The sequence below is a fragment of the Mustelus asterias genome, chromosome 4, assembly GCF_964213995.1.
Source record: "Mustelus asterias chromosome 4, sMusAst1.hap1.1, whole genome shotgun sequence".
NCBI lineage: Eukaryota > Metazoa > Chordata > Chondrichthyes > Carcharhiniformes > Triakidae > Mustelus > Mustelus asterias.
The window spans coordinates 29,721,479-29,745,362 of NC_135804.1; the positions used below are offsets into that span (position 1 = coordinate 29,721,479).

The 23,884-nt window shown below is 43.9% G+C and overlaps 1 protein-coding gene across 6 annotated transcripts in view; it reads right to left on the reverse strand.

The window, feature by feature from the left end:
• The window catches only part of banp (BTG3 associated nuclear protein), a 186,278-nt gene that overhangs the window by 99,054 nt on the left and 63,340 nt on the right, over positions 1 to 23,884 (reverse strand). For all 6 annotated transcript variants that reach the window (XR_013497607.1, XM_078210746.1, XM_078210742.1 and 3 more), the window contains one exon: positions 17,884 to 18,059. Coding sequence is in view for 5 of the 6 variants with exons in the window: in XM_078210746.1 (XP_078066872.1) it covers positions 17,884 to 18,059 (176 nt within the window). In the remaining variant the exon portion in view is untranslated. The remainder of the gene's footprint in view (positions 1 to 17,883; positions 18,060 to 23,884) is intronic.

Here is a 23,884-nt window from a genome sequence, read left to right on the forward strand (position 1 = left end):
CAAAGATGCAGTGTTATACAACAACAATGCATCTTACAGTTGAAGTCACTGCCTTCAGTTAATTTTCTTGGTTGTCCCTATCAGGACAGGAATCAGCCTGTTTCATCAGATTTTGAGGTACTTCTTGCTGAGTTTTAAAACAACTTATATAAGCCATAATCACTCTACTAAAATAAAAGCCCTGCAATGTAATACATTTCCACAGAAATTCTCATTGAATTAAAATATCAACCAATTTAATCAGGATAGGTTCTTCACACTTCATAGAATCATAGAAACCCTACAGTGCAGAAAGAGGCCATTTGGCCCATCGAGTCTGCATCGACCACAATCCCACCCAGGCCCTACCCCCATATCCCTACATATTTACCCGCTAATCCCTCAAACCTATGCATCTCGGGACTCTAAGGGGCAATTTTTAGCATAGCCAATCAACCTTAACCCGCACATCTTTGGATTGTGGGAGGAAACCAGAACACCTGGAGGAATCCCATGCAGACACGAGGAGAATGTGCAAACTCCACACAGACAGTGACCCAAGCCGGGAATTGAACTCAGGTCCCTGGAGCTGTGAAGCAGCAGTGCTAACCATTGTGCTACCATGCTGCCCAATTGTACAATATGCCCACTATTCAAAATGATACCTTGCACAGATTTGAAAGATTATTTGGATGACAACAAATAGAAATCACTCTGGTGATTTTAATGGGGAAATTCCATTGTGTCAATGCAGCAATGACACAACCTTATTATGAGATAAAATACAAAACAAATGTCTGCAGTCACAAAGTCTATAATCAACATTTTTTTAAGTTTCAAAGAGGACAAAAGATGCTTGAACAAGACAAATTATTGTTCAGCTATCTCTATTAATAACAATTAATGTAATTATATGAATACTGGGCCGATAGTTAAGGAAAAAGAAAATGCCTGCATAACACTTGCCAAAGCCATTTCTTATAGGCTTGAAATTACGACTTTGTTTCTTTACCATTATTTCCACACAATCTTAAAAATATTTGGAAGTCAAACAGGAACTTGGTAGCGTATCTGTCATTGATGTGTTCACTTTTATGCCCTGATGCATTTGTGGAACAAAGTCAAATCAACATACAAAATGAACGTTAAATTAACAAATATTTTATCTCTCCATTTTGATTCTTGCTGACTCTACACATTATGATAATCTTGTGTACCTGTATAATTCCAGTATCATTGTTTCGACAGCAATTTCAAACAAATTACATGGTAATTTAAGATTTGACCTTAGTGAACATAATACAGGTATGGTGTCTCAAAACAAGCAACCTCAGGATTGAGGCTGTGCCAGATTTCAGGTTGGGTGGTTTGAGCCATGGCAGTTCATGTCAAGCCAGATCGAGTGGTGTCAAGGGTCACTCGCAGCAAGGGAATAGGTCAACACACCAGTGTCAAAAGAGTAAATTAGTCAGACGCCAATGCAGCACCTAGTCAAATTATTCAGGTACTTTTTAAAAAATTTTACTCAATTAAATTTGATGCATGTGTCATGGTTGCGATGTGAAGAAAAAAAAATATATAGAATTATCAATCTGGTGAAATGATGTGACGACAATAATCTTTCCCTCAATGTCAGTAAAACTAAGGAGATAGTCATCGACTTGAAGAAGCACAGTGGAGGACACGCCCCTGTCCACATCAATGGTGATGAAATCAAAATGGTCGAGAGTTTCAAGTTTCGAGGTGTCCAGATCACCAATAACCTGCTCTGGTCACTCCACACCGGTCCTGTGGTTAAGAAAGCCCACCAACACCTCTACTTTCGCAGGAGGATAAGGAAATTCGGCATGTCCACTACGACGCTCACCAACTTTTAAAGATGTGCCACAGAAAGCATCCTTTGCGGATGTATCACAGCTTAGTATGGCTCCTGCTCTGGCCAAGACCACAAGAAACTCCAAAGGGTTGTGAATGTAGCCCATCACACAAACCAGCTTCCCATCTATTGATTCCATCTACACTTCCTGCTGCTGCGGAAAAGCAGCCAGCATAATCAAGGACCTCACACCCTGGACTTACTCTCTTCCACCTTCTTCCATTGGGAAAAAGATACAAAAGTCTGAGGTCATGTATCAACCAACTCAAAAACAGCTTCCCTGCGGCCATCAGACTTTCATAGAAACATAGAAACATAGAAACCCTACAGTGCAGAAGGAGGCCATTCGGCCCATCGAGTCTGCACCGACCACAATCCCACCCAGGCCCTCCCCCCACATATTTTACCCGCTAATCCCTCTAACCTACGCATCCCAGGACTCTAAGGGACAATTTTTAACCTGGCCAATCAACCTAACCCGCACATCTTTGGACTGTGGGAGGAAACCGGAGCACCCGGAGGAAACCCACGCAGACACGAGGAGAATGTGCAAACTCCACACAGACAGTGACCCGAGCCGGGAATCGAACCCGGGATCCTGGAGCTGTGAAGCAGCAGTGCTAACCACTGTGCTACCGTGCCGCCCCTTTCGAATGGAACTACCTTATATTAAGTTGATCTTTTTCTGCATACACATAATACACACTATACATTCATCAGCTGGACTATTTTATAAAGGGCCCGATTTTGCCAAAACTTCGCGCCCGTTTTCGGGTGCAAAATCGCGGTAAAGTTGGGCGTCGGGCCTATACCGCGATCTGCACCCGATTCCAAGCAGATCGCGGCTTTACCGACACCAGATTCGGGCGCGGGTCTGGCCCACGCCCGAATCAGGCTGCCCGACGATTCAAATGCATTTGCATGCATTTAAATTGACTTAATGAACCGCGCGCCCAACTCTACCGCCAAATCCCACTTTACCGTCTTCTGGCCCGTTCCGAATCCGTGCTTTTAGCAACCTGCAGAATAAAAGTCCGAAGCGGATTTCTATTCTGCAGGGGAACCTCCGAAGCCCTCTCTGCCCTTGTGAAGTCACCATCCTCCTCGACCATCCTTCGCGGACCCCCCGCTAACCACCCCGGCAGACCACCCCCCCCCCCCCCCCCCCAACCCATGGTCAGGCCCCCCTGGGATCCGACCCCCCGGGGAAGCAGGCCCCCCCCCCCGGCAGAGCACACCCCCAACCTACCTCGATCGCTGGTCTCCCTCCACCATCCTTCCGTTAGCAAGATAAGCTGTCTGTATGTTCCTCAGCTAGATCCACTTTGGTCAAGACAAAGATGGTCCTTCTGCCTTGTGGGTCCATCTGGCTCACCAAGTCAGTTACAATACTGCGTTCAGCATCTACTGAACCATCTTGGATACAAAGGATAATGAATTGTACTGGTCGATCTTCCTGGTGTTATCAGTACTGTAACAGGAATGGCTGCTGACACCAAGGATATAATTTTTAGCATAAGCAAGGCTTACATGCAGAACCCTAATGCCATTATCCTTTGTATCCAAGACGGTTCAGTAGATGCTGAACGCAGTATTGTAACTGACTTGGTGAGCCAGATGGACCCGTCACACCCCCCCCACCAAGAGGGTGATCTGGGTCAGAGAGCCGCTCTCTCTGCTTTTTTCTCCCTGCCTGGGCGCGCTGCTTCGGATTTTTTTTCGAATTGCGCATGCACAGTTCAGAGCTCCGATCATTCCAGCAGCGCTAAGCCCCGCCCACAGCGCGAATCGGACCAGAGCCGGCAAAAAGCGTATGGGCGCGCTGGAAAGAGGATTCCAGGCTCGGATCTATTTGACGCCCAAATTCGGCACTTACACTCAAAATGGTAAAATCAGGCCCAAAGTCTTTTTTTGTACTTTCCCCTATGGACAATTGCTGAGCTGACAAGCTGGTCACATGCTGGCTTCCAGATGTTTCTGAGCCGTTTCAAAAGTGCACAGAGGCAAACCCCTCCAACGTCTGGAATGTAACCCTCTTTGTATCAGATAAACATTCTAGCCAAGCTAACACAATGGCCAAATATGCGGTCTGTCTGCTCTAGCCTGCTTCAAACAAAGACTGCCATTCGCACGTACTAATCTCCAATAGCGGTGCTAATGACCTAAGCATTAACTGTTTTAATACAATGGTTTCAACAAAAGGACCTTGTCTAATACCCCAAAACCGGTATCACCTGACCGAGACTTGGGCAATCTGAATTCTATTAATTGTACAGACACGGGGAGAACATGCAAACTCCACACAGGCAGTGGTCAAAGACAGGAATCGAACCCAGGTCCCTGGCGCTGTGAGGTAGCAGTGCGAACCACTGTGCCACCATGCCACCCTTAACGTTACACCAAGCTAGCCAGGAAGTCAGCCAGATTTGAGACACTTGGTATTGTGTTAAATTTTTGCATTGATTTTGACTATGAGACATTTCAGTACCAACAGCAACATACGGATATTGGTGGGATAAACCAAGGGTTAAAAATTACAGGGTTATAATCTAATAATAAAGGACAGATTTACATTATCCCATCCATCTTGATACTAAAGGATTGTGTGCAATGTGGACATATGTTCATTCATAAAAACAGATTATCTGGTCTTTATCATATTCCTGTACATGGGAGTTTGCTGAATACAAATACAGGCAGCATGGTGGCACTGCTGCCTCACAACACTAGAGACCCAGGTTCGATTCCACCCTTGGGTGACTGCCTGTGTGGAGTTTGCACATTCGCCCCCTGCCTGCATGGGTTTCCTCCCAGTCCTCCAGTTTCCTCCCATAGTCCAAAGATGTGCAGGTTAGGTGGATTGGTCATGGTAAACGTGCAGGTTACAGAGATTGGGCAGAGGGGAGGGCCTGAGTGGGATGCTCTTTCGGATAGTCGGTGCAGACTCTAACAGCCAGATGGCCTCTTCCTGCACTATAAGAATTCTATGGCTCTATGGTTGCCACATACAAGTGATTACACTTCAGAAAGGCGCTATATAAATGCAAGTTTTTCTTGATTCAGAGACCACCAGGACCAAAAGATTTTTAGGATAGGGTCAGAAGATAATTGAACAGGGTGGGTTTGATGTAGTACATAGCATTATTTACAAGTCGGCAGAAGTGAGGAAAAAGGAGGTTTATGATGAGTCGGTAAACAGAGAAAATACATTGTTAATATCCAGAGATCAATTGGAACACAGTTACTTTCTTGCCCTGCAATTCACTGCAATGGTGAGACTGGCGATTGACATGATAATCTTCCAACATCATTTGGTGGAAAGTAAGTAAAATACACCACTGAGTCGAGCAGTGACTCAGAAGCAGCACAACCTAGGACCTTCTCTGCTGTTACATGAAGGAATAAAGATATTGGAATATTCTCTCCCAAAATAGTTCATGACCAAGCTGTAGTAAAAGTAAGTGGTTTATGTAACACATAGTAACTCTACTGTATTCTACTTGCGATGTAATAAAAGTTACCCAATAAAACAGGCATTGCATTACTGTACTCTTTAAATTTGAAGCCTGCCAGGTCTATCGAGACAAGCAAGACACCCAGGAGCAACGGTTTATCAACTGAGCTGTATTCGATTTGATTAGCCCAGGCCTGCAGGAAGTGTACAAGAGCATGCTTCTGGTTGGCAGCATGCCAGCATCCATTAGGAAAGGCATCATTACCCTCATTCACAAGCAGAAGAGTGAGAGGGAGGATATCAGAAATTTCACTGCTTAATATGGACTACAAAATTCTGCCTAAGATCAGCACCAATTGGGTCAAGTCTTCTCTTGAGTTGCTGATCCACCCTGATCAGACCTACGCTGTAACCTGACAGCCTTACACTTCACGAGAACTTTAAAACAAGTGCCAAGATGTGGCTTGATTGGTGGGGAAGAAGGCTGTCCATGTCACAGTGGTAAGCACTGCTGCCTCACACAGGACCTGAGTTCAATTCCTGGCTTGGGTCACTGTCTGTGCGGAGTCTGCATGTTCTCCCCGTTTCTGTGTGGGTTTCCTCCGGGTGCTCCGGCTTCCTCCCACACTCTGAAAGACGTGCTGGTTAGGTGGATTGGTCGTACTAAATTCTCCCTCAGTGTACCCGAACAGGCGCCGGAGTGTGGCGGCTAGGGGATTTTCACAGTAACTTTACTGCAGTGTTGATGTAAGCCTACTTGTGACACTAATAAATAAACTAGAAAAAAAAAAGTAACAAGACAGGCAGGACTAAATAAAAAAGAGCAAAAAGGTAATGGAAAAACAATTATTAGAATCAAGAAAGAGAAGATTCAGAGAATAAAGATCAAGAATTTAAAAACTGAAAGCAATATCACAATGGAACAATAAGTGAGAAAAATCGTACTGAGAATACAGAACCAGAAACCAGCTATGCTCAAAAAAAACATGAAAAATGACAAAGTAGAACAGTAAACCAGGAAAATAAGCAAAACCTTCTCTTAAAGGACCATTTCCATATCAAGACAAAACAGTTCAAGTGCACGAGTGTGAAATTGGCCATTTAACTCAACTAACTGGAATTCAGAATGTACGAAAACCTAGCACTCCCAACCTTTCAGTTTAGCACCAACCAGGCTCCGCGGATACAATATTTTATTTGTTGATCACCTGTCAGTATTTTTTCTTCTTCATTTATTAATACACTAGAAAATGGCATTTAAGTGGATGTACAATGAGGATATTGTTTTAGATTGGGGACAGAAAAGGAAAGAACTTGCAGTCTAACCATATCAAAAATCAGAAACAATTAAGGACCCGGATTAACATTGAACAATACTTCATGGCAAATCTCCTAGCATATATTTTGGAATATTTCTCCTTGTCCTTCAAAGACTATTTTCTAACAGTAAAGGTGAATTTGTGGAACTCGCTGCCCCATAGCGTGGTGGAATCTGAATCATTAAATGGTTTCAAGAAGGAGTTCTCTAATAAAAAACAGGTTGAAGGGATTTGGGAACAGGTAGTGAGGTGGATTTCAGGCCAGGGGAGAGATCTTATTGAATGGCGGAACAGGCTCAAAGGTTCTAAATTTGCCTACTTCTGCTCCTAATTCCTACGTTTCTTAATTCCTTTTTTGAAATTAACTAAATTTTGCTTTGCTTGCCCTCACAACAATGCTATTGTACACTGCAGAAAATATTTTACGCACTTTAGCATTAATGCAAAGCATAGGCATTGTACTTGATTTTGTTGGAGCAGCTGGGGACCAGACAATTGGCCAAAAGACTCAGGACATCCCACTCCAGCCATTTGGAACCCCAACCATATTTTAGACCCATTCAGCAACGACTTAGTTGCATGTCTTAAAAAGGCTGGAACCCACCTCCAAAAGCTAATGGCCAATCGGAGAGCTGGCAGTGCCACTGGGAGCATGGCCATAGCTGGAACTGCATCTGGCCCAGAGGGCCCAGTGATGGGACTGTCCTCAGAGGAAAGTGAGTCAAGGATTGCCAGGAGCCAGTCAGGCAGGTGCCAGAGGATAGGGGTGGGGGGGTATCAGTGAGGGAACGGGGAGGTGTTCTGGCAGGTGCAGCTAACAAGTATCATTAGAAGGACGCCCCCAGAAGGAAGAGGCCCTTGCCATGTAAGTGACACAATTGGCTTCTGAATGCTGTCCTTCACCTTCCTTTCAGCTTGCAAAATGCCATGGCAGTAGACACTCCACCCCCCAATCTTCCCACATAATTTTATTGAATCTCCCTGCCTCCCAGGCCATTATGCCTGTAAGGGTCCAGTAGATTACTGCATATGAACCAACCTGACAAAACAACATCTGCAGGATTCAAAAATTCCTTTGAGCTTCAAAGGTTCTATTCTCATTCTATTTGGCCAGAGATGAATTAAGTAAACTAAATGTTGCCAGTTAGACTTGTGACTTCCAGGAAAGGAATCCATACAATAAAAGGAAGTCCAAACTGTTCAGGAAGGTAGTACAGAAAAATCACCATGTGAGCATATTGCTACTAGTAAATGAAATTTTAATAGGTAAGCTCATTAACCAATTTCAAAACATTTAACTTTTCTGCTGTATGACATTTGAACATTTCTTCATATTTTTTGTCATTTTCATTCCCTATCTTCTTTATGTTGATCCCTGCTAAATAGCATTTCACAAAGAGAGGCAGGCATTTGTATGACAAATTGTCCAGAAGGATCAAATAATACCTTAGCATCATTTAAAGTCCATGTAATGAATGCAGTTTGTCATATTTAATTGTATTTAAATTTTGGGGGTGAGGCATTGTTGCAAATATACAGTTAGCACCTGAAAAATTCTGCACCCATTTTATACATTCAATATGAACAGGTTTGTGCATGCGCACATTTGTGTGCGTCCATAGACATACACTCATATGACACAAATAGTACTAAACATAACACACGATCACACAATGTTTTTGACAGACAAACAGACAGAGAGATCCTTCTCAGTGGGAGAAACTGGGGCAGAATTTTATGCTCCCTGGCCAACAGTTTGCAGGCGGAAGGCTTGTAAAATTAATCAGATGGTCTTTTCATTACCCTCCCTGACTTGACAGTGGGACAGGTGAGATCTAGGCCTATGCACTTGACCATACTGCAATTAGGACCTTAAATAGGGAATTACTGACGAATTAAAGACCCTTTCTTGCCTGGTCTCAATTTTGAGATAAAAGTGGGAGAAGTTCAAAAGCGGGGTGGGGGGAGCAGAAAGTCAACCTGCTCAGGCATCGAGTTAGAAGGAGGGGGCACCTCCCTCTGTGGCCTCCATTCTACAATGGGTGTGCCACACCCCTGCACAAGGTTTTTATAACAAATGGCTAATCCACAAAGCCAGCTTTACACACAGGCAGCTAGTTGTAATCAACTCTGATGTCTCTTTGTTAGGTACTTCAGTGGAAGAGACAGGGAGCTAATGTTAAACTTCATCTTACAAGCAGTGGACAAAAATAGAGAAAGCAGTGGGTTAATATTTTCCTTTGTAGAATCCAATGAAGCAGAGATCAGGAAATGAAACTCAGGCTATGTTCCAACTCCCACATCTGGCTAACTAGTTCTGTATCCAAGTGTGTAAATAATGTTGGAGACTGAGATACCCAGACAGTCCTGTACATTACAGCAGTACAAAAAAAAAACACCTGGCTGGATTTGAGCTCCATCAGATGTACATTCCAGCTGAACTGCAATGCATTACCACTTGCCACTGTCGTAACTATGTATTTTGCATTTAATATTTTGAAGATGCATTCTCAGAAGATACTGTGGTTGTCTGGTTAGGATGTTTGATCAATCAAAATTCTTCAGACTTAAATCCTGCACTGATTGTGTTTGCCAGTTGTTTTTGCTTCGTAAATTTAATTCAATTTACACCGTGACACTGATAAACAAGAATGATGTGAAGCAAATGTTTGGAACCTATCATAATCCCTGAAACTAAGAAAATAAACATGAGCTGCCATCAGTGTAGCTATGATAGCAAGAAATCTCATTGTGTAGTTCCTTGCATGTAAAAAAAATGCCATTCAAGATTCAAGAAATGTGAAAAACTAGATAGACGACCACAAACAGTTCAAGAACAAAGAAAAAGATTGTACGTACACAGTTTTCTGGAAACTTCAGTTTAAAGTACCAACATGAAAATAGCATGGCTTTACGAGCTATAGGCAGGACCTTGTTTCCTACTATTTCATGCCATCCTACCTTCCAACTGCTTGCCTTTATTTGAGCAATTCTAGCTGAATCAAGCAACAAAATTACAAAGTGGATTACCAATAGCACAAAAATTCAAAATTACAAATTGTTACAAACAGGATGGGAGAAGTGCATTGTGACTAGCCCGCTCCACAAGTCACACCATTAGTTTAAAGGTTTGTTTACCTTCGCTACTGTTACCCAGAATAAAACAGGCTTTAACATAGAAAATAGGTGTAGGAGTAGGCCATTCGGCCCTTCGAGCCTGCACCACCATTCAGGCTTCTTTCAGTAAACAACAAATTTATTAGTTTATTATAAAATCAGTCTTGTCAAATAGAAAGGCAAAGCTTATTAACTTACAGTGTGAAATATGGAAGTATAGTAATGACTTTTTTGCAATACCCCAAGTCGCACAAAACACATGCACAAACACCCAAAGAGGCAATAAAATAATAAGAGGAATTCTGCCAAAGGTCAAAAGTCAATGGCTCAAGGGAAAAGGAAAGATGGTGGAGTCCTTGAAATGGTGTCTGGGTTATACGGTTATAGCACCAAGCACAGATACTCAGTGCTAATTTGTGAAACAATTGATAACTCTAGCATTACTTTCTAGGCAGCCTCGAAGAACATTTGCAGGTACTCTACACTAGCACGCAGAATAACTTTAGAGAACTTGTATTTACTTCTGGTTGTGGACTGTCTCTGGACTGCAAAAAGGCTGTTGTCTTCTTTTCACAAGCAGTTGGTCCTTCTTGTAATCAAAGCTAAACCAAAGACCAACGTTTAAACACATTTTTCTAAGCATGTTTTTTTTCCCTCGAGCCAATAATGTACATAGTCCACCAGGGTCAAGAGTTTTCCAGCTTCTTTAAAATTGCTAAATTGCCTTTCCTTGGAAAGGATATTTTTTCCATTATAAGTAATCAGAGTCCTGCATTACATCATTGGCAGAGTGTGTCAAATGAAAAAGACGTGTAACATTACAGAAAACTTCCTGTATTAATTTCTGTGCTACTGGGCCCTTAACAGGTGGAGTGTTCTTGAGATGGATGTGACAGAGAGGTCTGAGACAACAAGAGGTCAATGTGTTATGCATGCCTTGACCTGATGTCATGACAAGCCCAATGAGATAAAAAGGGCATGCGAGGACAGGTCAGCAGAGTGATAGGAGCAACAAGACTCAATTGTTTACAATTGAGAAAGACTCAGGAGAAAGGCATCTGTATGAATGACTGTTAAGTCCCCCTGGCACATGTGTCATTCAATCATGTCTGCAATTCCTCAGGTTCTTTGCCTGGTCTGCAGCCCCTCCAAATCTTCCTCCCTGGAGGAGTAAGCTTCACACCTAAGGGGTTTCTTGCCCTCTCTCCCTCACCCTCCCTCTTTCGGTCATTCTCTCTGCAATCGCTCAGCATTTAGATAATATGCTTCTTTTTTATTCTTCCTGCCAAAATGGACAATTTCACATATTATAGACCATTTACCAGATCTTTGCCCACTCAGCAAACCTGTCTGTATCCTTTTGTAGCCTCCTTTTGTCCTTTTCACAACTTACTTTTCAACCTTTGTGTCATCAGCAAATTTAACATGGTCCTATTTAACATGGTCCCTTCATCCAAATAATTTATGTAAATTGTAAAGAGTGAGGCCCCAGCACTGAATCCTGTGGCACACACCAGTCATATCTTGCCAAACAGTATTTATGCTGCTTCACAGCACCAGGAACCTGGGTTCGATTCTGGCATTGGGTGGCTGTGTGGAGTTTGCACGTTCTCCCAGTGTATGTGTGAATTTCGTCTGGGAGCTCCGGTTTCCTCCGACAATCCAAAGATGTTCAGGTTGTGTGGATTGGCCATGCTAAATTGTCCCAAGATGTGTAGGTTAGGGGGATTAGCAGGGTAATTAAGTGGGGTCACGGGGATACGGCAGTAGAGGGGGCCTGGGTTGGATGCTCTTTTGGGGATCCAGTGCATACTTGATGGGCTGGTTGACCTCTTTCTGCACTGAAGGGATTCTATGGTTCTATTCTATGGTTTGTGTTAGCTAGCCAATCTCCTATCCATGCCAATATGTTATCCCTGTACCATGAGCTTTTATTTTGCGCAATAACCTTTGGTGTGACACCTTATCAAATGCCTTCTGGAAATCTAAATATATCAACTTTTAAACACAGCACATGGTACTTCAAAGAACTCCAATAAATTGGTTAAACATGATTTCCCTTTTACAAAACCACACTGAATCTGTCTGAATATATTGAATTTATCAAAGTGCCTTGCAATAATGTCTTTAATAATAGCTTCTAACATTTCCCATGAAAGATGTTAAGCTAACTGGCTTTTTGATTCCTGCTTTCCCAATCTAATGGAACTTTCCCCGAATCTAGTGAATTATGGAAAATTAAAACCAACGCATCAACAGTCTCACTAGCCACTTCTTTTAAGATCCTGGGATGAAATCTACCAGACCTTGGGATTTGTCAACCTGCATTTCCAATTATTTGCTAAGTACCACTTCCCTGGTGATTGTATTTCCTTGAGGTCCTCCCTCTTTTCCATTTCCTGGTTTACAGCAATTTCTGGAATGTTACTTGTGTCCTCTATAGTGAAGACTGATGCAAAATATTGGCTCGATTCATTTGCCATCTCCTTATTTTCCATTATTAATCCCCCAGACTCACTTTGTTAACTCTTGACTTTTCAAAATATCTATAGAAATTCTCTCTTTTCTTTATATTTCTAGCTAGCTTTCTCTCGCATTCAAATTTTTTCCTTGTACTAATCTTTTAGTATTCTTTGCTGCTTTTTATATTCTGTCCAAACTTCTGACCTGCCAGCTATCTCTTCACAATTAAATGATTTTCTTTAAATCTGATACTAGCATTAACATTTCTGGTTAACTACGGATGGTGGGTTCCTCCACCCACCTTGGAATTTTTCCTTCTCATTGGAATGTACCTGTGTATTCTGAAATATTCCCTTAAATGTCTGCCATTCTCTCTTCGGAAATCCCTCAGAATCGAGTTGACTTGACACTAAAAATGAGTCCCATACGCAACCTACAATGGGGCAGATGATGGTTGGAGGAGCAGGTGGATGGGGTGCCTGGATTTGAAGGCCGGGGTGGGAGGGAGAGGGGCTCCTGGTTGAGGTTGCCTGCTTTCTGTCTGTAAGAAGTCTAACAACACCAGGTTAAAGTCCAACAGGTTTATTTGGTAGCAAACGCCACTAGCTTTCAGAGCGCTGCTCCTTCGTCAGGTGACCACGGCACCACACAACCCTGCCACAGCAACCTCTGCAAGACATGCCGGATCATCGACATGGATGCCACCATCTCACGTGAGAACACCATCCACCAGGTACACGGTACATACTCTTGCAACTCGGCCAACATTGTCTACCTGATACGCTGCAGGAAAGAATGTCCCGAGGCATGGTACATTGGGGAAACCATGCAGACGCTACGACAACGGATGAATGAACACCGCTCGATAATCACCAGGCAAGACTGTTCTCTTCCTGTTGGGGAGCACTTCAGCGGTCACGGGCATTCGGCCTCTGATCTTCGGGTAAGTGTTCTCCAAGGCAGCCTTCACGACACACGACAACACAGAGTCGCTGAGCAGAAACTGATAGCCAAGTTCTACACACATGAGGATGGCCTCAACCGGGATCTTGGGTTCATGTCACACTATCTGTAATCCCCACAACTTGCCTGGACTTGCAAAATCTCACTAGCTGTCCTGTCTGGAGACAATACACATCTCTTTAACCTGTGCTTAATGCTCTCTCCACTCACATTGTCTGTACCGTTAAGACTTGATTACCTGTAAAGACTCGCATTCCAACCATTATTCTGTAAATTGAGTTTGTGTCTCTGTATGCCCTGTTTGTGAGCAGATCTCCCACTCCACCTGACGAAGGAGCAACACGCTCTGAAAGCTAGTAGCGTTTGCTACCAAATAAACCTGCTGGACTTTAACCTGGTGCTGTTAGACTTCTTACTGTGTTTACCCCAGTCCAACGCCGGCATCTCCACATCATGACTACCATTCTCTCTGTCTGCCAGGCCCCTGCTGCTGAAAATGCGCATGTGCGGCATCAGAGGACTGCACATGCACAGTAGTTCCCTCTACATGCTGGCTAGCAAATTAAGCCCAGCTCACTGCCTGCAGCAGCAAGAAATAGTCTAGCCCATATTTTCAATGACTAAGTGCATAAGATTGGATTTGAAAACTTGGCCAAAAAAACGAATCAGGAACTGTCCCATTTTCACACTAGGCGGACGCTTCGAATCATTCTTGTAAAATTCCACCCAAAATGTTCAGTCCCTTCCTCGATGCTTTTCCTCCAATTCAGGTGGTCTTGGGCCAGGGATCCCAGGTGTCGGTTATAATGTTGCACTTCTTCAAGGAGGCTTTGATGGTGTCTTTGAAGGGTTTCCTGTACCCTTGCTGTGTCAAAGCTCAGAGTAGAACGCTTGTTTCAGAAGTCTTGTGTCAAGCATACGGACAATGTGGCCCATCCAGCGGAGGTGATCGAGAGTGGTCAATGCTACGATGCTAGGATGTTGGCCTAAGCCAAAACACAGATGCTGATATATCGTCCACATCTCTGAGCCATAGAGGAGGGCAGGTATCACTACTGCACTGTATACCATAAACTTGGTGCTAGGTCTGAGGTCCTGGCCTTCAAAAACTCTCTTCCTCAGGTGAGCAAAGGCTGTGCTAGCACACTGAAGGCAGTGTGGAATCTCATTGCCGATGTTAACAGTAGGATCCCAAGGTATGGAAAGTGGTCCACATTGTCATTGTGGATTTTGGATTTCCCTACTCCCCCCTCTGCCAATTACACCTCCCAGAGGTCTGTGTCATTTCCAACCCTAGCGTTGAAATCGCCAAAGAGGATCAGCTTGTTCTCTGTTGGGACTCAGGCCAAGGATTATTCAAGGCTGGAGTAAATTTCTCTTTAGACTCAACGGTAAATTCCAGTATTGGGATGTACACCCTGAGGACTATAGTGCACAGGTTCTGGGCTAGAGTGAGCTAAAGGATCATGAGGCATTCGCTTATCCAGCAAGGGGAGTCTCTGAGATGGCCAACTAGATTGTTTTTAATGGTAAACCGAACCCCATTGAGGAGGGGATCTTCTTCTAGTTTGCCTTTCAGAAGAAAGAGTCACCACCAACTTGTTCCTTGAGCTGGCCTTCCCCTACTCCCCGTGTCTCGCTTCGGGTGGTGCTGTCAATGTCAAAAGGCCTGAGCTTCTGGGCAATGTTAGCAATATGACATTCCTGTCTGTCGCTGTTGGGGTTGTCCATGAGGATCTTGACAGTTCCTGCTCCTGAACATCTGCCACTGCATTTCTATTAACCTATCCTGTAACCTAAACTGCCAGGTCACTTTTGCTAACTCTGCTTTCATGCCCTCATAATTAACTTTATTTAAGTTCAAAATACTACTCTTAGGTCTACTCATCTGTATCTTGAACTGAATGTAAAATTTAATTCTATTATGATCTATGTTATGAAGGGCGCCTACTATTAAGTCATTAATTAATCCCATCTTGTTGCCAGGTCTAGTAAAGCCTGTTCCCTGGTTGACTTCAAAATGTTCCATTCTAATAAATTATCCTAAAGATATTCCATGAATGTCATCTATGCTATCTTTGCCCATCTAATTTTTCCAATCTATATATAGGTTAAAATCCCCCATGATAATCGCCATATCTTTCTGACAACCGCCCATTATTTCTTCTTCGATATCCTATCCTACTATATGATTACCGTTAATATGCTTCTATATCCTGATTTCCTGAATTTGGGTCATCCCTCACTATTGTGAGAATATCGTCTATAAATAACAGAGCCACCCCTTCACCTTTTTCTAACTTCTTATCCTCCCAGAATGTCACATACACTTCAATATTTGGGTCCTAATCTATGCCATCCTGCAGCCAGTCTCTGTAATTGCCATTAGAATATACTCATTTGCCTCTATTGGCACAATCAGTTCATCTGCTTTGTTTCAAATGCTACTTACATTCACATACTAAGACTTCACACACTGAGACTTAAGTTTTGTCTTTTTATTATTTTTGTAAACTCCAGCCTTATGTTTTCATTTACTCTTAGATTTACACTCTCTGTCCCCTCCTGTCATGGTCTGTTTATCATTTCCCATATCTATACCTTCCTCCCATACCATGTCTCTACTCTCTTTGATATACCACATCTTCGCACATTTACACTTGATCCCTTAGTTTTAAACCCTCTCTGCTTCTTATTTATGCAGTTCGCAAGAAACTGATTCCAGTATAGTTCAGGTGTAGAGCATCCCAACGGTATAGCTCCCACTTCCCCCAGTACTGGTGCCAGTGTCCCATGAACTAGAACTCACTTCTCCCACACCAGTCTCTGAGCTATACATTCATCTCTCCAATCTTACTTGCTGCATTAATTTGGTGCCTAGCTCCTCAGACAGGCTGTACAGAACCTTTCTCCTGGTCTTGCCTATATTGTTGGTACCTACACTGGATCCTTCCCCTCTCCTTCTAAGCTCCTCTCCAGCCTTCAGCAGATATCTCAAACCTGGCACTGGACAAACAACATGGGCGAGATTCTCCGGCTTCCCAGCCAAATATTTCCCGCTGGCAGGAGGTGACACGTTGTTTGCTAGCAGCAAGATTCTCTGATCCTGCCACTGTCAATGGGAATTCCCATTGACGTCACCCCACACGGATGGGAGAACTGCCAGTGGGACTGCGCTGCCACATAGCTTTCTGGACTCTCACTTGTTGTTGCAGAGAACAATGTCAATACCTCTCACTAAGGGCAGCAGGGTGGTACAGTGGTTAGCACTGCTGCCTCACAGCGGCAGGAACCCGGGTTCAATTCTGGCCTCGGATTACTGTCTGCGTGGAGTTTGCACATTCTCCCCGTGTCTGCATGGGTTTCCTCTGGTGCTCCAGTTTCCTCCCACAAAACAAAGATAAGTTAGGTGGATTGGCTATGCTAAATTGCCCCTTAGTGTCAGGTATGCTAGCAGGGTAAATATGTGGGGTTACGGGAATAGGGCCTGAGTGGGATTGTTGCTGGTACAGGCGCGCTGGGCCAAATGGCCTCCTTCTGCACAGTATGAATTCTATGGTTCTATAGCTATCATGTCGTCTACCACCAGTACATTTTTTTTTGATCTACCCACTTGAACAGCTTTGTGTTCCATGGTGCCAGGCCAGTCTGCTCATCTATCCTGCAGACCTTGCTTTCATCCACACAGGTTGCAAGAACCTCAAACCTGTTGGACAATTGTAAAGTCTGAGTCGCTCATTCCCATCTGCTCAGTCCCTTTACCTGCCTCAACCATGATCACATCCTCCTGTGCCTCACCACTATCCAAAACAGACATCCTTCCACATCTCCTGAAACAAGGTGTCCAGGTATTTCACAGGAGGGGCTGATTACCAATCCTAGGCCTAATTTGATTGTTCATATGTTCACTGTAGTTTGATTTATTTCCTTGAAATGCACATTGAATTTCGAAAGTAAACAAATGCCTTGAGGGAAACAAAGTGAAGGATGCATGGGAGAGCTAGGAAGGATAGAAACAGCATGCAAATAAGTACGTTTCTGGCCTCACAGTACTTGACCAGATAGCAAATACGAACAATGAAGAGTGGAAAGAGGGCTACGATTGAATGAGTAACATCGCAGCAAGGGAGAAGTGAAGAGACAAAATTAAGCACTTTGTTCTAGGTGTAAAAGATGGGGAATGGTGAAATCAAGGAGATAGGAGGAGAATGCAGTGGGAAATCAAGACATTGGGAACCCATTGGGCACAAAAGTGGTCAGGCATGAGGTCCCCCGCTCCCACTCCAAATGCAGCCTGCAACTCTTGATAGCTCCTTTCTCCATCATAGAACACACCAACTTCCAAACGGATGGGAAGAAGAAAATAAAGAAACATGCAAAAGAGAAAAAGAGCAAACATGTAGACATCAGACACTGTCAGAAAGTGACTACTGAAAGCTCTCAGACCTGCAATATTAATTCTGTTTTTCTCACAAATGTGGCCAGACCTGCTGAGTATTTTCAGTATTTTCTGTGTTTATTTCAGAAAGTGACTATCTTGAAATTTACTGTGGTCACTGCTACCAGGGATTCAAGTTTTTTTGTATTTTCCTCATGCACATGTAACAAAACATTAACAATTCATGACATGGGAAATATGTACTTTATTTACACAAACTGCGTTATTTTCAAAGATGATTTTTCTTCCCCAGTTTAGACAAAGTTATGCCTACCTTCAGAGTTCAACGTGATGAGCGTAACATTTGGTGCCAAGTTCTGACCACCTGACTGACCACTATTCGAAATGGTGTCACTTGTTTCAGATCCACTTTCAACATCTTCAGTGTGACTATCTTCATGGCCAGGAACCTTCACAATTATTGTGTTCTGTCTCCTCCCTGGCATTGAACTTTGTTGTCCCAAAATAGGAAAAAATACACAAAGTAATAAAGCAACTTATTAGACTACATGTTACTGACATATGAAAAGATTAAAAATAATGTTTGGGACTCTATAGTTAATCCTGTAACCCAGTTTGCAACTTATTAGCAACATGCTAAGATAGCTCGTTATTTGTCAGTAGGTAAGTACAGTAAACCTGATAGAATATTTTATAAAAGTACATATAAAAAATCTGCTACTTGGTAGATGTATTTATTTTTCAATTACATGGAAACATGCCATTTTAATTCTCTCCTCACACCAGAGATCACAGTAGCCACATATGTTATTATAAAGGGAATATTAATTAAATGAATTTAAAATAACTTAACTTGCATGCGATACACAAGAGAATGGTGAAAATATTGTGCTATTAATGTTTTAAGAGCACCTTAAGTATTGTGAGTTATGATGTCCATGTCACAAATCAAATACTTTTCATAAATCATGCTCTTTGGCTTTGCACTCTACTTAGTCAGTACACATGTTTTACTTTAAATCTTTTTTTCGGCATTAAAAATGTTTGTGAAAACAGCATTATATGGTAATAGAATTCGATCAGACTGTTACATTGTGAAACACAATATATAGAAGCATTAAAAAATTACCATTTAATAATAATAAAGGCAAACCAAGTTTCAACTTCATAACGCATTAGGAGCTAAAATACTAATATTAAGTGTGAATGACCTGGCTTCATAATGTGTGTAGGAAGACTAAAAAAGCTATTTCTAAAAATAAGTTACAACTGGTCTGGAAATTAATAACCAAGGATCAAAGAAAACCTATTTAAACTGACATCTCTTCCAGTTCTTTTAAATTATGGGTAGAAACTTCCGTTCTGGAGTCTAATTTGGTGGTGGGTGGGCAAGTGAGAGATTTCCCCTAGGGATAAGGGATCTTGCATTGTTCAATTCATTACATATGCATTCACAAAGGGCTTGACAATTCTCGAGGTGGGGGCAGGCACCACTGCCCATCACTGCCTCATGGCGTTGAAGATCCATATTTAAAAGGGCACCCAGACAGCCATTATTTCAATTGAGGGACCGAGTGGCTTATTTCTGCAGCTATTTCCTATGTTCCAATGCTTCAGAGCAGGAGCATTGGTCTGGCTGTGATTCAAGATTTCACAAGACCAGAATATCACAGAGAAAAAAATCATGTGGCCCTATCAGGCTGTTCCAACAAAGGTGAGAGGTGCTCTTTGCTGGTAATGACAACTGGAGGCCCTTCCATTTTATACCGTGGCGGACTGGCTGGAGGTCACTGCAGAGGTTAACGGCTGGGACACACACATGAGAACTGCTCAGTAGTGCAGCCAGGTTAGGTGGCATAGTTTACTCACTGCAAAGTGATACCCAAAAGAGCAACTAAAATGCCTACTCCTGCTCCTGTCTTTCCATCTTCCTATCAAGCACAGTAAATGTGCAAATGCACAGGGACATCATACAGGAGTTTGGGTTGCAGGACCCAGCAACAGATGGGGCATGTGCACTGAATTTGTGCTAGTCGCTGCATGTTCGCAATGTTCTGTGAGTTGCAGGGCATCCTGCTTGTTAATCCCTTGCTGGGGAGGGCTCAGGAGCTGACATTGGCATGATAATGGAAATGGTGGCAGCAGGTCCAGCCGAATGCACAGTGGCTGCCAGATATGCACTCAGATCTGCACTCCATCACTAGTTGCACAATGCAATGCACCAGTGGCTAGGTGAGGGGGGATGGGGCAACTTCCACTCCCTTCTCTTCAAGAAGGCATGGAGGTGCCATCAACCACGCACATAGAGGAGTGATGCCAGCCATGCAGCCTAGGAGCTTCAGCCCAGGGCACTGCAAAGGTGCCCTGCTACTCCATCTCCCCTCTACCAGTGACCCCATCGCCTTCAGCAGGTCAGATTGAGGAGGACACACGTAAATCGGAGCAGGAGATCCTTAGCAGGCCAGGACCCTCGAGGTCTTGGGTCACCAGAGGACACTCGTCTAAGTCATCACATTCAACAGGGCACAGCAGTCAGTAGGCTGCCTCGACCTCCACTGTGGATGTCAGGCTGCATCAAGAGACAGTAATAGAAAAATAAAGAAATTTTGAAGACACAAAGGTGTACAAACTTTGTATATACTTCAGGCACTTTTAAATCTAAGTTCACTCACAGAATTTGGAAGCGTCCTGGATTCCACCTTGCTGCTAGTTGCTACAGTGGTCATGGCCATTTAAGGATATGGAATGTGAGCTCCCATCAAAGTCTGATAACAAACTCCCATAGATTCATTTCTCTCACATTCTCAACAGAATAATTACTCAATAATCCCACATGTGTATGATTAATCTCTGCTTATCATTTACGAGTGTGCGGCCTGGGCAGGTATCATGTAAGCTATTACTTGCAGCTCACCATGTTCTGACATCTGAAAATGATGTCTGTGTAGGATATTCAATAAGGTCTTTGCAACGCCTGCTGCTGTTGCCCCGGTGTGAGACGTGGGTGAATGCCACGAGTACTCAAGGGGAGTTAAACATGCTATGCGAGTGGCAAAGAACACTGTAGATCAATGGTCGCCAAATAGTCCTGGTGTGTTGAAAAGTCAATTGCCATTGGCTGCCAAAAATGCATAGGATTTGGGCTTCTTGTGACAACAAGCGAGTCAGCTCGCAGATGCTAAAGCATGAATCAAACTGGATGAAGACATAATGAGGAACAAGGAACCAGAGACCTCCAAGAGGGCAAAGCCTATCATTTCCACCAGGAATGAACAAAGAACAAAGAACAAAGAACAATACAGCACAGGAACAGGCCCTTCGGCCCTCCAAGCCCGCGCCACTCCCCGGTCCAGGATTGAATCCTGAATCCAGGATCCCCGCCCAATTTTCCAGCCTATCTACATACCAATATCCTATCCACCGAGCTGTCCCTCACAGCTACGATGCTTTGTTCATTACAACCTATTAACTTACCCCCACCCCCCCATTCCAGACCATGTGATCTCCAGGGAGAGGCGAAAACCCAGAGTGAAAAACCCCAGGGCCAATATGGGGAAAAAAAATCTGGGAAATTCCTCTCCGACCCCCTGAGGCGATCGAAACGAGTCCAGGAGATCACAATGGCCCCGATCGGAAAATGCTTCCCAACCCTAGTCATTTCCACTTCCACGAACACCATATGAATTCCCTGCCCCCGAGACAGGTTCCCAACTATCCGCAGTCTCACTCTGTACTGGCACCAGCAAGATATTCATAGAATGAAGCCTTGAAACGAGAAACCAGGAACAATTAGCCCGCGCCGCTCCCTGGTCCAAACTAGACCACTCTTTTGTATCCCTCCATTCCCACTCCGTTCATATAGCTGTCTAGATAAGTCTTAAACGTTCCCAGTGTGTCCGCCTCCACCACCTTGCCCGGCAACACATTCCAGGGCCCCACGACCCTCTGTGTAAAATATGTCCTTCTGATATCTGTGTTAAACCTCCCCCCCTTCACCTTGAACCTATGACCCCTCGTGAACGTCACCACCGACCCGGGGAAAAGCTTCCCACCGTTCACCCTATCTATGCCTTTCATAATTTTATACACCTCTATTAAGTCTCCCCTCATCCTCCGTCTTTCCAAGGAGAACAACCCCAGTTTCCCCAATCTCTCCTCATAACCAAGCCCCTCCATACCAGGCAACATCCTGGTAAACCTCCTCTGTACTCTCTCCAAAGCCTCCACGTCCTTCTGGTAGTGTGGCGACCAGAACTGGACGCAGTATTCCAAATGCGGACGAACCAACGTTCTATACATCTGCAACATCAGACCCCAACTCTTATACTCTATGCCCCGTCCTATAAAGGCAAGCATGCCATATGCCTTCTTCACCACCTTCTCCACCTGTGACGTCACCTTCAAAGATCTGTGGACTTGCACACCCAGGTCCCTCTGCGTCTCTACACCCTTTATGGTTCTTCCATTTATCGTGTAGCTCCTCCCTACATTATTCCCACCAAAATGCATCACTTCGCATTTATCAGGATTGAACTCCATCTGCCATTTCCTTGCCCAAATTTCCAGCCTATCTATATCCTTCTGTAGCCTCTGACAATGTTCCTCACTATCTGCAAGTCCTGCCAGTTTTGTGTCGTCCGCAAACTTACTGATCACCCCAGTTACTCCTTCTTCCAGATCATTTATATAAATCACAAACAGCAGAGGTCCCAATACAGAGCCCAGCGGTACACCACTAGTCACAGGCCTCCAGCCGGAAAAAGACCCTTCCACTACCACCCTCTGTCTTCTATGACCAAGCCAGTTCTCCACCCATCTAGCCACCTCCCCCTTTATCCCATGGGATCCAACCTTTTTCACTAGCCTACCATGAGGGACTTTGTCAAATGCTTTACTAAAGTCCATATAGACAACATCCACGGCCCTTCCTTCGTCAACCATTTTGGTCACTTCTTCAAAAAACACCACCAGGTTAGTGAGGCATGACCTCCCTCTCACAAAACCATGTTGACTATCGTTAATGAGTTTATTCCTTTCTAAATGCCCATACATCCTATCTTTAAGAATCTTCTCCAACAACTTCCCCACCACGGACGTCAAGCTCACCGGCCTATAATTACCCGGGTTATCCTTCCTACCCTTCTTAAATAACGGGACCACATTGGCTATCCTCCAATCCTCTGGGACCTCACCTGTGTCCAGTGACGAGACAAAGATTTGCGTCAGAGGCCCAACGATTTCACCTCTCGTCTCCCTGAGCAGCCTTGGATAGATTCCATCAGGCCCTGGGGATTTGTCAGTCTTTATATTCTCTAACAAACCTAACACTTCCTCCCTTGTAATGGAGATTTTCTCCAACGGTTCAACACTCCCCTCCGAGACACTCCCAGTCAACACATCCCTCTCCTTTGTGAATACCGACGCAAAGTATTCATTTAGGATCTCCCCTACCTCTTTGGGCTCCAAGCATAAGTCCCCACTTTTGTCTCTGAGAGGTCCGATTTTTTCCCTAACAACCCTTTTGTTCCTAACGTATGAATAAAATGCCTTGGGATTCTCCTTAATCCTGTCTGCCAAGAACATTTCGTGACCCCTTTTTGCTCTTCTAATTCCCCGTTTGAGTATTTTCCTACTTTCATTATACTCCTCCAGAGCTCCCTCCGTTTTTAGCTGCTTGGACCTAACATACGCCTCTCTTTTCCTTTTGACCAGTCCCTCAATTTCCCTGGTTATCCACGGTTCTCTAATCCTACCCTTCCTATCCTTCTTTTTTACAGGCACATGCTTGTCCTGTAGCCCTAACAACCGTTCCTTAAAAGACTGCCACATACCAGATGTGGATTTACCCTCAAACAGCCTCTCCCAATCAAGAGCTGCCAATTTCTGCCTGATCCCAATAAAGTTAGCCTTCCCCCAATCCAACACCTTACCCTTGGGACACCACTCATCCTTTTCCATCACTATCCTAAAGCTAACAAAATTGTGGTCACTATTTGCCACATGTTCCCCAACCAAAACTTTGAAGACCTGACCGGGCTCATTCCCCAGCACCAGGTCCAGTATAGCCCCCTCTCTAGTTGGGCTGTCCACATATTGTTCCAACGAACCCTCCTGTACACATTTTACAAATGCCTCACCATCCAGAGTCCCTGCCCTCAGCGATTTCCAGTCTATACCAGGGAAATTGAAGTCTCCCACTACAACAACCCTATATTTCCTGCACCTATCCAGTATCTCCTGACATATCCATTCTTCCACTTGCCTTGGGCTGTTGGGGGGCCTGTAGTACACCCCCAACATAGTGACTGCGCCTT